The sequence below is a fragment of the Geospiza fortis genome, unplaced genomic scaffold (assembly GCF_000277835.1).
Source record: "Geospiza fortis unplaced genomic scaffold, GeoFor_1.0 scaffold104, whole genome shotgun sequence".
In the NCBI taxonomy this organism is placed as follows: Eukaryota; Metazoa; Chordata; class Aves; order Passeriformes; family Thraupidae; genus Geospiza; species Geospiza fortis.
Genome location: NW_005054325.1, coordinates 6,395,624 through 6,409,538, shown reverse-complemented (window position 1 = coordinate 6,409,538; position 13,915 = coordinate 6,395,624). Strand labels below are relative to the sequence as shown.

General features: G+C 39.5%; 1 protein-coding gene across 5 annotated transcripts; it reads left to right on the top strand.

The window, feature by feature from the left end:
• Nucleotides 1–398: 398 nt before the first annotated feature.
• On the top strand, nt 399–12,110 carry LOC102035850 (tRNA selenocysteine 1-associated protein 1-like). 5 transcript variants are annotated; one of them, XM_031056974.1, is made up of 10 exons: nt 405–560; nt 1,941–2,021; nt 3,026–3,102; nt 3,199–3,332; nt 3,901–4,032; nt 4,921–5,040; nt 7,122–7,317; nt 7,879–7,924; nt 8,495–8,663; nt 11,796–12,110. In XM_031056974.1, exons 3-9 carry the CDS (start codon nt 3,073–3,075, stop codon nt 8,629–8,631), a joined length of 795 nt encoding a protein of 264 aa, XP_030912834.1. In that variant the 5' UTR covers nt 405–560; nt 1,941–2,021; nt 3,026–3,072; the 3' UTR covers nt 8,632–8,663; nt 11,796–12,110. The 5 variants fall into 5 exon arrangements, with proteins under 5 accessions (XP_005421042.1, XP_030912834.1, XP_005421041.1 ...); XM_005420984.2 differs by having other exon boundaries at nt 8,495–12,106; XM_005420985.2 differs by lacking the exon at nt 3,026–3,102 and having other exon boundaries at nt 399–560; nt 8,495–12,105.
• The last annotated feature ends 1,805 nt before the right edge of the window (nt 12,111–13,915 follow it).

Here is a 13,915-nt window from a genome sequence, read left to right as displayed (position 1 = left end):
GGCTTGGCCGGGGTCACCGCGCCGGCCCCAAGAGCTCTGGGAGGCTCCCTCACCCCCGTGCCCTGCCCTGCGCCTCGTGTGAGCGAAATTAGTGCCAAAGGAAGTGGGGGGGGTTTGCCCGCTGCCTGCGTGAGCAGTGTTTGAAGGGGCGATTCAGGCTGTGAACAGCTTCGCCCACCTTTTTGCCCGTATGAACGTAGTAATGCAAGAAAGTGGAATAAAATAAAAAACTGCTATGGTGTATGTGTAATCCAGTTAAAGATGTGTTTGAATTATGGAGATTGAAGCTGCTTAAATGAAAGCTACCTGTGACTGTAGATACAGTTAAAGCAAATGTAAAAAATGTATTATATTGGTACATGCTGTTTTAACTGCTTTTAAAATGATCTTGTTTTCTAGTGAAAAGGTGAACATTGGACAGGGAGGCGTATGTTTTTGCATAAAAGTTGGTGATAACCTACTGAGAAGCAGTTCTGTCACTTGCCTCCTGATAGCCTCTTGCAACAAGAGCACTCTGTCGTGCGTGCCATCTTCCATCAGTTCTGCACGAGTGAAAAGTGGTAAGTTTAAAAAAAGTTTCTGTGCAGTTGTGAATTCAAAAATCAGTATTTCAGTGTTGAGAGCATGGAGGAGTTCATGGTTCTTTTTATTGAAAGCTAACGTTACAGGAACATTGTTACATGGATATTTGCATTAGTAATGACCAGCCTTAAGAAGAATTTGCTGCTGATAATTCTTTATAATGAACACAATTACTTTCAGTTAGCATGTGCTCAATGTAGCATACACTAACCTTACTAGTATTTTACGCCTGTTTGTACTTGACTCTTTCTTGGCTTCACAATGGCTGTGGGGACAAAGTCCATAGTTATTCTGAAAAGCACCATGCATGGATGCTCTAATTATGGTTTATTGCTATCCTGTGTCAAGTTAGTCTAATCCAAGTAGTGCTCTGAACTCTGCAGGCAAGCCTTGAAGGCATTGTAGATGCTCTGTGTTTATTTCATTATGTGGCTGTGGATTTAATCAGCCAAGATCTAAAACATTACATAAATTCCTGCGTGGAAATGGGAACTAGAACTTCAGCCATCAAGTATCTGCACAGGATACACCAGATGTAAGAAATCAGTAGGGGTGAAGAACACCTGTGTGTGGAAGTAAATGCAGAGTATTTTGCAAATGAAATTAGTTTTTGCACAGATTTATATTTGTTGGATGACTAGGAGAAAAAGCCTAAAGAAAGGATATTGGGATCAACAGAGATACATAGCTCTTCAGGAAAGTGTGTCCACTGGTTTAGTGATGGCAGTAAGATGTTATTTGCTGGTTTTGGTTTTGATGGTAATGAGTGAAATGTGTATGTGGAGAGGGTGAGAGGGAGGAGAAAAGGTGCAGAGAAAGATCATATTTGCCTGTGCTGTGTCCTCATCCTCCTTTTATTTTTCATATCCTTTAGCACATAGGAAGTGTACCACTGCTTGTTTTCAGCTGAATAGTTTGTGGTACAAGTAAATTTAAATTTGGCTAAAAGGGGAAGAAACTGACGAGGTTGTACAAAACAGACTGAAACCTCCATCTTTTGCCTTGCTTTTAACTATTTTAGAATCTTCTGGATTATTGGGTTATTATATGTAGGTATTTCAGAATTAAGGGTAAGGTATAGGGGACTTAATCTCTAGAATTTTCTAGTGCTTTGGACAGTGGGAGAACTTTGTGGTCTGTTACAGTTTAGGACAGTGAAGATTACATCTAATCATAATCCTGTTGGCCATATATCCTTTTTATCTCCAATGTTTAAGCAGTGACAAGTTGGAACTTAATTAAAAAATTAAGTTCTGGATTAATAACATTAAAGCATATGGTGGGGTGAACATACTTGAAAGTAATTAATATTGAGGATAAAATCCTTTATCTTCTTTTTCTCCCCTACATTTTTACAGCTGAAGGAGTGTAATAAATTGAACCTGCGCAGTTTTACTGTTCGAGAAAGACAGAAGACAGTTTGAACCATGGCAAGCCAGGTAAGATCATTTAGTCAGAAATACAGGCATGCAGTGCCTAAACAGATTCCAGAACCATACTCAGAATTCCTAATAAATGTAAAGCTGACATAGCTAGCTTGCTCTGAGTTGGGTGTTCTTTTAGTCCTAAGACTTCTTCCGGCAACTGTCCTCAGGACACTTCATTGTGTCGGCTCAAGCAGGTTGGGGGGCATTACATTAAGCTTTGCAGTTTGCATTATTTGAGCGCGAGTTCTTCTGAAGGAGCTTGCGCATAACACTCTCTGTATAAGATACATGTGGAGATGTTATAGAGGAAGAACATTAAAGCCTGCGTAAGTAAATGCTATGGAACATCATTCTTATTTTTGGAAGTCCTTGTTCTTCAGAATCTTCATTGAGGGAGACAACCGGTGTTAACAAGGCTGTTTCCCCTCCTCTTTTGTGTAGTTGCCCCACTCACTTCCTTTTTGAGCTGTGGTTTTTGGGGTTTTAGTGTATTTTTTTTCCCTTAATTTTTTCTTTTTCTTTTTTTTTTTTTTTAATTCCCTTAGAGGCACTTTTTATGCCTCTTTCCTCCTGGCCTTGCATCTGGGTTTGAGTTTTCCCTCAGCTGATCTAGTGCCTGTTCCTGGTCTGCTTTCTCCTTAAATTCTATTAATCGGCCTCTTGTTGTTCCTGGCCTGGGAGAGTGACTCACTGCTGGGTAGTGAGGAGAGGCATCTCACAGAAGAATTCCTAGGTGAGGGGAGATAGGGACAGTGGAGATTCCTTCTAGGCAAGAGTGACAATATCCCTGCCTGTTCAGCGTGCAGACTGTGCTGCGGCAGGGTTTTTTGCATCCTGGAGCTCAAGCGGAACACAGTCCAGTCCTGAAGCTAATTAACATTTAGGATTGGCCAGCATCAAAAGGCTATCTGGTTTGTCCCTAATTCCCAAAGGAAGCTGTCAATCCTTTAGCCAGCTTGACAAGTCAGGGGAATATGGCTGTTCATACAATCCTTTGGCTCTGTTATTTTTGCCAGGCGTTTTCCCCAGAGGCTGCTTTCCCTCATGGGAGGCGGAGGGAGAAATGGGACCCCAGGCTTCTTTCAAGGGCAAGGTGAATATGGGGAAATCACCTGTGGTGATGGGGAGTGGGAGGGAGGAATGTAAATGAGGCTAAATACTATAAAGGTCATTTTTTTTCTCCCTACAGGACTTGATGGCAAAAAAAAGAGAATGTCTCCAGGCCTACAGCTGGTGGAGAACACCCCAGAAGAAACGGAAGAAAAAGAACAAAATAAAACCCGGAAGAATAGAGTTTGTCCCTAGTAGTACTAACACAACCAGGTAACCTTTAGAAAGGAGCAGCTCTGACCCTTTATCTGTTTAAATTGCTAATGACTACTGAATGTTATCAATTATTGTAAAAATCCTGAAATGGCACACCTGGTGCCTATACACTAAGTATGGCTTATGGAATTGTATTGCCATTTAAATAATGTTTTTTTTTTCCTGGTTTATCTCTCTCATAATCGCTTGAGATGTGCTGTCAAAATAGTCTTAGCTCTTTTTGAATTCTGGCCGTAACTTAATATTTTTTTTCTTGGTGTTTTTGGGTGTCCTGCCCTTCAGACAACAAATAATAGTTTCTAAAACCAACTTCTAAAAAGATCCTTTGATAAATTTGAGTCTTTATTGAAATGCTTGAAAAAGCAGTAGAATGGACTCAGAGAAATTAAGAACTTGGTGGAGTGATGGCATTGCACTTCTGTACAGTGCTTAGCAGAGTTTTGCAGTTAATACTCTCTTCATATTTTGTCTCCTTATTTGTCCAGTAATAACTATTTGCTTATATAATAATGACATGAACTGGATTATTCTCAAACTTAATGGTGGTTTTCTTATCTTTTTAAAGACCAGACTATTCAATATTTGTTGGGGAGCTGACTCCAGAAGTAGATGATTTTCAGCTCTATGACTATTTCCTAAAGAGGTACCCTTCATGTATTGACTGCAAAATAGCAACAGACCTGCTAGGATATTCCAGGTAATGCCTGTGAAAATGTGTTACTGCTGTCAGTATGTTTGTTGCTATAAGTAATATATAAGAACTTAGATTTGAACTGGTTTTGTATTTTCTTCAGAGGCAGGAAGAGAGATTCTCTGGCATTATTTTTTACCAACCTAGATCCTTGGGGTTCTGAAACTTTATGGTTAGTTTTAGCTAACTAATGGGTTAAGATTCAATTCAGCCAAATGCATATCTGCATGAAAGCGGTTAGATGGTGGGAGAAAGGAGAGCTCTGCATGGACATCTGTGCTTACTTACAGCAGTGTGTCCACTTAGTGCAATACTCAGGACAAAATAATTCTCTTTTTACACATGGAAGAAAAGTGTAAGGCCTAGCAAATCTTAGGGGGTTGGGAGATGGAAATACTAGTATTAGTAAATAAATCTTAGTAGAAGTTAGACTGGCAAGGCAGAGAGTGAAGCAGGGATAAGTGAATTTGCTGTTCAGAAAACACTGGCTGTAATGGACTAATTCAAGAAACTCGAAATCTGAGAGACAAAATATAGAAAGAAGGATAGAGCTGTAGAGCACAGGAATGGGTTAATACTGATATATTGAATATACTGAACTGCTGTAAGTGCAGAAATGTATAATCTGGTTACTTACACAGATAGCAGTTAACATACATTGTTTTGCTGGCTTTCAGCAAGTTGCATCTTAGTGCTATCAACAAAGCTTTTTGCTTCTGGCCCAAGTTCTTAATTTTGTGAAAGCATCTTCTGTGCATGCGCACATGCCAGAGAGGTTGCTTAGGTAATAGAAGCTATAGTAGCTACTATTTTAATGAAGACAGAAATTGAATTAATTGGCTTTGTAACTGTTATGAATACTAGAATTTGTTTTCTCCCTTTTGAAAATTGTAGAGGGTATGCCTTTGTCAGATTTGGTGAGCAAGGTGATCAGATGAGGGCACTGCAAGACTGCCAGAATGCACCAGGTCTGGGGGGAAAACGAATCCGGCTGAGCATAGGAATTTCTAAAAGGTAACAAATGAGTTGTGCATTGATAAAGTAATTCTGAATAATTGGATTTTTTTAGCTCTGCCTTTGTAAAGACTGTGGCCCTTGCTATAATGGCTGTACAGGATGCAAAATCAAAATTAAGAAGCATTATGTTTTGACTGCCTGGATCCATCAGCCTCGTTGAGGATTGCTAGGGAAATCCAGCTCTTAAGTCTAGCCAGATTGTATAATTTGGGTTTAGCTGCTGCTGTGACCAGCCTTAATGCTTGTGGTAGTGAAGCTGAATGTACTTGTGTTTCATGTTTGGGCCTGAAGAAGGTAGAAGGGACAAGAAGTGCTTCTTTTTATGCTAGGAGGTTCTTCTGGGCCTTTCCCCTTGGCTTAGACAAGGTAGCACATTGTTAGTTTTAAAGTAGGCTGGCAGAGGAAGGAACTCTTTAGCGGGAAAACACGGAATATAGAGGGGAAGAAGCCAAAGGAGATGTTGCTTGAGCAGTTTGTTTAGAATACTGCTCTTTGCTCCTCAAGTGATTAGGGCAGCAGGAAATTGAAAGTTGATTTGATTTGAGAGTTGTTTTTTTTTTTTCTGACAGTTATTTAAAACAATGCAGTTAGAGATTTGATACCAAATTTGATAAACTGTGATCCAGAATACAGGCAAAAATAGAACTGTCTATGAAACAATTTCAGTATATATTCATGAGGTTAGTTTGTGTGTTCTGTTAGAAGGCTAACAATAACACCTCCTGCTTCTCTTCCCTGGATAATTTTGCCAATGTTGCCTTATTGCTTTGGAACAGAAATGCCCTTACCCAAGAGAGCACTGTCCAGATTTGCTTTCACTAACTTGCTCTGAAAATAAAATCCCAAAAAAAGTTTTCTTCACTTCTACTGTCCAGAAGAATGTCAGCAGCATTTTTAGATGTTTCTTTCCCATAGAGATGGATGTAGGAGAGAAGTTGGAAGCAGAAGACGGAGACATGAAACATCATTTGTTTGTTACAGTAGTAAGACAATAAAATACCTATTTATTAGAATGTATGTGTAGCTTCCCAGTAATGAAGCAGAAATGCAGTGTGAGTATTGACATACACACACCTCTAATCTACACCTGTTTCTGAATGGCTGAGTACTGTGCTCTCACAGCATCCAAAAATTCAGCCATCAGAGTAGTTTGTCATTAAGTCACTTACGTTGGAAATTATTTCTGAGCTCCTTCAGTTTGTGGTCTTGGCAAAAAGCCCCAATCTGAATTTTCTGTAGCAAAGTGGAGATAAACAGACATTGGACACTGCAAGCATAGGAGGTCTGCTTGTATGTAATTAGCATAGGGGATTTCTTGGAATGTGTAGCTGATTTGTCCCAATGTTTTTCATGTGTTGTATCTCTGGTTTAGAACAGACTATTCTTGTTCATTGATACTTGTCATTAGTCAACTTGAAGTTGACTGGGAAAAATCTGCTCAGGAGAGGGAAAGCAGTGAAAACTAATCACCTGGCCCTTTGGTCTTCATAACTAATAAGTTTTGTAATTTTCCTGCTGCTTTGGCTTCATTCTGGATAATGGCAGTGCTGACTTCGCCTGACAGCTAAGCTTTGGCAACTGTTCATGGACCAAAACTTGAGAAGGTGAAGGTAGACGTGGTAAATTGACAGGCAGTGTCAGATGCTTCTCTGAAATAGATAATCTGACTTTACCCCTTCTTTCTGGAAATAACAAGATTTCGTGTTAACAAAACAAAAGATGGAAGGACAATTAAACATTTAAAGTATCTTTAAAAAAGCAGTGCTTGGTAAAGGTCTCTGATCTTAATGAATAATTTTTTTTATCAGTAAGTTGCTTAAACAATACCAGAAGTATCCAAACTGAATATAGATAAATGTAACTCCAATTAATCCCGAGAAATAATTATTTTTGGCATTGCTGAAGGTGAGCATTTGCTCTCTTCATAAACATGAGGTGTATTGTGCTGTGACATAAGACTTCCTGAAACTTTAGGAAAGTTTTTTCATAAATTTGGAAGTGTGTGAAATTGTTAACTTCAGCATTGGGTTTACAGTTGTTCTGCAACTCTTAACTGTATATACCTTCTCATGTTTCAGACTGAAAGCAGAATTCCAGCGGTACCAGTCATACAACTATAATGATTATTATCAAGATTATCAGAACTACTATTCACAGTGGAATTACGATCCTTATGCTGACTACAACTACAGCTCCTATACTCCCTATGATAGCATGCAAGCTGTTGGAGACTGCTCTTTAGGAGATGCTGTTATGGCTCCAGCTGTTTTTGAGGTAAAGATGCTACATAGTTAATTAAAAAAACCCCCACAATTAACAAGTCATATGGATTGTGTAAATCAGAGCAAAAAAGTCCTAAAACTGAAATCATGCGGTCAGATAAGTGTGAAGGTTATGGTCAACATGACCTTTTGGATTTAATTGCTTGAGTGCATTTGTAGAATTAGATATTTATGCAGTAATATTTGTTCTTGTATGTCAAATAACAGTTCTAACTGCAAGTTTTTGCAGTGTTTCTCTCATCCTGTGTTTTGGATGTACTTTGCTTAAAGCAAAATAAAGAATAGTTGTAATTGATCAACTGGCTGACCTAGATATGATCATCTTACTACTTCCAAAAGTGCATTTCAAGTGGAACTGCACTATGGTTTTCTCAAAAAACCCAACCAAAGCATTAAAAAGCAACAAACACCCCACAAGAAACCCTTTCCCAACAAACACCACCTGCTCCTGCTTATTCTATAGCTGTGGGAGGAAGGGAATGTTTGGGAGCATAAAATTTTGTATTTGTGATGCTTTCTGAAACTGACTATGAATACTTTCTCTTTTTTTCAGGAAGCTTCAGCTATGACTGAAATCAATGATGACCTAATAACTGAAGGTAATGATAATTCTATCACTGCAGCTTGCATTTAGCCATACTTCTGCCCTTTAACAATACAAGCCAGTGACTCTTGGGTAAAGAACGAGTTATAGCTAAGATGAGGTAGGATTTTAAAGCTAATAGTGTACACTATGTCAAGTAGAAGGGGACATTGTCAACAATGCTTTGCAGTAGGCTTCTTGTAACTTTGCTTTCATTCTCTGTCCAGAATGGTCTGTTGGAAAAGGTACTAGATCTTTGTATTGATTCTGTTAAGATTATTCTATGTTAAGCTCATTAGTAGAGATATCTTGTAATGGTGTCCAAAAATTTTAATTATCCCAAAATCTCTGCTTGATGTGGAAATACCAGTACAGTCCTAGCATTTGATGACACTAATTCCAAAAGAAGCTGGACTTGTTAGCTTTGTTAAAATTCTAGGTGAAAAAACATCTCACTAGGTGTATTATTAAGTTTGTTAAATCATTAAATTTACCTCAAGTACACTTTATTAGGCATTTACTTCAGGTTTTTGTGTGCAAGCCTCTCAAGTTCTGACACTTATACTTACCAGACTTTTATTTTTAGATCCACAGCTGTACTTGGATGTTGATGAAATGAACAGACAATTTATGGAGACAAGTGAAGAACTCTATGATGCCCTCATGAATTGTCACTGGCAGCCTCTGGATACGGTCACTTCTGACATCCCCTCTGCTATTTAAGTGTCTTATATAGCATGACCGTTATGACCAAGGTGCTAAAATTACATTTCTTCTACATTACTCTAGATCATAAGTTTTAAAGCACAATGATAGGTTGGGGTTTTTTTTTGCTATGCTTTTGGCAGTTTCTGTAAACTTTTTCTTTGTTTTGTTTTGTTCATCACTTGGAGCATCTTGAAATCATGTAAATATTCTAGAAATATTCTAGAAATGTAAAGAGTTCAATGGGGTCTAAAGATAGACTTGCCTGTGTAAATAAAATTTTGTTTCTGCAAACTGGCCAGCAAGGGATTTTACTTATATATGCAAAACACTTTCTCCTTCTGGCTTGTGGAGCTTAGCTGGAGGCAGTAGGGATATTTCACTTGTCTTTGGTATGGGCATCAGCACTAGCAAGAGCAAGCTCTCACATACTCCCAAGATGTCTAGGCAATCTTACAAGCTTTTACTCTTAACATGCTGTCCAGTTTGAACATACAGAAGGGTAAACTCAGAACTGCTGTAGCTGCAAACATTCCAAAGACTAAGGATGATACCTACTGATAATTTTATTTCTACCCTTCTTGTTAGTCTTCTCATCTGACCTTTTACAGCAAAGAAACTGGTATAATATAATACCTGTTCTTACACGTAAAAATCCTTGGAGAAAACCCTGTGGTTTAAAGAGGGAAGAAAAACCCATCAGGAATTAGAGTATCCCAGTATCCTCTTCAACTAAGTTGCACCTATCCTAAACATCTGTTATTTGTTCAGTCTTCATGCTCAGATGTTTCATAGTGATGAGGTCTATAACATTTTAGGATGACAGCTCTCAGTATTCAAGTCAAAAGAGGTTAGGGGAGATGGCAATGAAGAAAGTTCTGCTTTAAGACAGGAACTTCTGAGTGGCTTCCTCTAAACTACTATTATCTGAAAGGGTATAAAGTATTTTCCAGTCATAGGGTCTTAAGCTCCTATTACTGCTTAATATACACAATGAAATAAATTCAGGCTGGAAACAAAAGAATACTTTTTGAAGAGAAAAAGGTATAAATAATCATATAGCTAATACATGTGAAAGCTACTAAAGCTACTGAAGGCATTTTGGTACTGATGTGTGTTTTGGGGGCAGTCTAAACCATAATTGCTAGGATGGCAGGTTTTTTTTTTCCTTTAATGACTTAATTACATTGAAGTGGTGGTCATAACCTATATGCTGTTCTTAAATGTGAATCTAGTACTGCATTGCAGAGTGATGACTTGGCACAGCAGGTCCCTTCTACCTGCTCACCAGAATCTCCCTCTTTTCACAGTTTAATTTCAGCTGGGATTTTTAAGTCCCACCCATGAAATAGAGATGCACTAAACTAGAAAGGTCTTCTGGTGTGATATAGGAACTTCATTCTTCCTGAATTTTGTGCATTGCATATGTAGAAAGAGAGCAAACAAAAGCCGTTAATTTAGGCAGGGAGATTACTATCACAGTCTTAGAATGTTTTCCTGCTTTGGAGAGAACTAGTTGCAAAGTGGCTGAAAACTGGAATTTTGTATATGAACGTTTCCCTGATGTGAACTGGTCAGTCTTTGGAGAGTCACAGTAGAGAGATTATTAATGGGAATGTGACAGAAAGTGGAATAAATGAAGCAAAGAGAATCTGGATGGGGAAGGGAATTGTGTGTCTGTATAGAATTGTTTCGCAGGATTGCAGAAGGAGGAAACTGAAGATAGTAGATGCAGGCCGCTTGAATTTGGATGTGGGGGTCTTAAACTTTAAAAACCATGCTGGATTTGATGTCACTTCAGTTGTAGTGCACAGTTGTGGTGCCTGAGCCTGGTAATACAAGCCAGTTGCTAGGCAAAGGATTTTGTATCTAGCAAGCACCGTCATCACAAGCTGGGAGATTATAACCCAGGCAGAGACCTGGAAACTTTCTGCTTTGAAGTGCATATCCTGCTTTGCATAGCATTACCTAACACCATACTTCACTTGCAGCAAGTAATTTGTGGGAACCTTTCATTGTGTTATCAGATCCTAAGGGTGTATGTTGGCTTGGTAGAAATACTATAGAGTATCCACTGATTTTTAGCTTTTGGAAGGTTGATCCACGTGTGAATTATGTAATAAGGAGCCCATGTAGTTGTGTGATTTCACTTCGATCAGCACTGTATCAGCACAGCACATAAACCTCAGAGTCTGTAGTCACTATATTTATGCAGATTTTACATCTCAGCAAGGTCTCCAAACTCTGCATTAGAGAGTCTTTTTGGACATGCACCTTCTGGTTTGGGCTGTAAAGTACCCATATAGTGAAAATACTGTTTATGCAATGTAGTGGGAGAGGTTGTTTGGGCCATTATTTGTGCAAACCTGAGAGATGTTGGGGAATATATTTTCTTTAGTCAGCACAGAAGAAAAGTGAGGTGAAGGGGGAGTCTGCTGGTTGCAGCCTATGTGATAGTGTTTTAAATAGCTCTCTTTGTTTTCTGTCTCCTGAGCCTTTCTAGTCTATACTGCTTACCAGTTAGGAGTGCATATGTGGGATCAAGATACTGTGTGCAGCACAGTTCTTTACTGTAAATGCACACTGAGAAAGCTTCTGTGTTGGTGTAAGCACAAATTTGGGGAAAAAATGAGTGCATCAGATCTGCTGGCATTCATTGCTGAGACTTTTAATTGAGGAAACTTCCAGTGCTGGTCCAACTACTGCCTGAATTAGCAAGCTTACACAAAGACCTGAACATGTCCATCATACAGATGCCTGCTCTCAGTTCTACAAAGAGCCGATTGCAGTAGAAATATAAAAATATTTGGAGCAATGTTTTCAACACCATCTATTTCACTTTGGTTGTGTTCTGTCTTTCTTACCCAGATGAAATGTTGTGGGGTTTTTTAAGTCTGATGAAGGGGTTTTTTTTGAAGAATCTTAGTATTGGTTTTATAAACTCTTCATTGTATCTAGCTGTGATAGATAGTGCCTTTACCTAAAACCCACTTATTTCTTGAAGAAGAGTAATGTTTTTGTTTTCCACTTCTCTGAACAGAAAAGCTTTAGTACCATGGTTTGAGGGGCTAATGATCCTGCAGTCAGTGAACAGGGAGAAAAAAACAGGCTAAAAACCAGTGAAGACTGAAGTGTTCAAAAAGGTTAAATGGTACTTAAGCCGTGAATGTTTCTTTTTGCAGGGATGCTCTTGGACCAACAGCTTCTTTCTAGTGCTACCTCAAAGTAACTTGCAGATATAACTCACAGGGAAGATTGATCAAATGGTGATGATCACTGTCATTCTGCTGGAGATATATATATATATTTGCCTTTTGTTTTGTCTCATTTTTAATGACATTTATTTAACTTCAGTGACTCACATCAATAGATGTTGTTTGACTACATCAAAAAGTATTTCTGAGTCATGAGTTTCTTTAAAGATATGTCACCATATGGAAATTGTTCTAAATAGGTAAAATAAGTAAATAAAGCAGCACTTGAATTTACAGAGCAAATGTCTAGTGTAGCTGCATTTGACATGTATGTGGAAGAGAAAATTGTGTTTACAGCTTACCTTAATATTCTCAGCATGCATGAAAAAGGAAGCTTGTTTTAAATTTGTTCAGCTCCTACCTGACCAGCACTGGAATGATTTTAGTCAGTTCTACACACAGGTACCATTTTAGAAGCCCCCATTGTCACCAATGAATGTATGTTACCAACTGGCACAGTTTCTATCCCCTCTGTAAATCTAGCTCTTCCCATCATGGAAACACATTATGCTAGCCTTCCTTCCCCTCCTCTTAAGCTGAAAGCTAGCATGGTAATTGGTTCCTGGAGAAAACGAGTTGCAAATCCAGGCAAAAATACTATTTTTTGTTTTGATAATTATATTGATGTAGATCTTGACATGCCCGTTGTAGAAGCAGACCATCATCCTAAAATTAGTCAGCAGCTGTAGCACACCAGCCATTTACACAAAATGAGGTGGTTCTTGCAGGTGATTTCAAACAGGCATGTTCCAGGATAGGGATTGTCTGTCACTACAAGTCATCCCCTGCATGTAAAATTGTATTCCCAATTGTGGGGCAGGAGAGTAAGAGTGCAGTTTATGAGGAGAAATATCTGGATAGTAATTCCACTCTGCTGGGTATTGGGTAGTGGTTATTTCCTGTAGATAATGAGAAGGGGGCAAAGAATTGAGGAGTTAAGTAATGTAAGAGAACTGGGAGGACCCTGATAAAGTTCAAAAAAACCCTGTATGAAGCAGAAATGAGGTGGCACAAAATTCCCCAATACCATTTCTGTTCCTCTGTTGCTGCTGCCTGTTTACATTTCTGCATGCTTTCAGAACCACCCTTGTTTCAGCTCCCCATAATTCCCCCCACACCTCTCCTAGTTCCACACACCCTTTCTTCAGGTGTGTGCTGGGATAAATGCTTTTTTTTTTTTTTTTTTTTTGGTGGAAGGGGTGTGTGGTGCATCAGGGCTCTGTCCTGAGTAACAGTTTTATTGACTTGCACATAGGGGGGAAGATGCTTGTGATTTTCTGCACTAGTCAGCTCCATCCTTCCCACGGCAAGTTGATACTAAAAATAAAATGTGAAAACATAGATTTTTCTCAACTTTCAGTAGGATAAAAGCCCACATTTTTATGTATTTTAACTTGGTAATAGGAATGCACTCTTCCTCATGTTTTGAGGAAGTAAGAGTCATGGTGAAGCTTTTTCCTCCTACCTCCTTTCCACATGCAACCACTAAGCGATGAAAAACCTACACCTGCTGTGTCTCTTGCCTACACAAACCTACTCGCTAGTGTCGGCACTGCAGACTTCCCGGTGCCGTTTTTCCTGCCGCGTTCTCCACGCTGTTCCTCGTCAGGGACAAGGGAAACATCCCCCTCATGCTGTCCCTTGGGGGAGGTTCAGCGTGGATAACTTGTGTCCCCGGGGGCGGAGTGTCAGGAGGACAGACGCAGGCTCAAGAAGCAGGTCAAGAGGCAAGGAGCAGAAACCGATGCACAGAAAATTCCACCTAAATACGAGGAAAAAAACTACTGCGTGAATGACTGCTCAGAGTGGAACATGGTGCCCACATAGGTTGCGGGGTCTCCCTCACTGAAGAAAGTCGGGAAGTGTCCGGATGCAATCCTGTGCCATGTGCTCTGGGACGACACTGCTTGAGCGGAAAGGTTGAACCAGATGACTCACTGTGGTCTCTTTCAACCTGAGTCATTCTGTGAAACGCCGCGGGAAGAGGGGAGACGGCGGTGGAATCACCCGCGGCGAGACCCCGGCACAGACCTCCGCTTTAGCCCTCA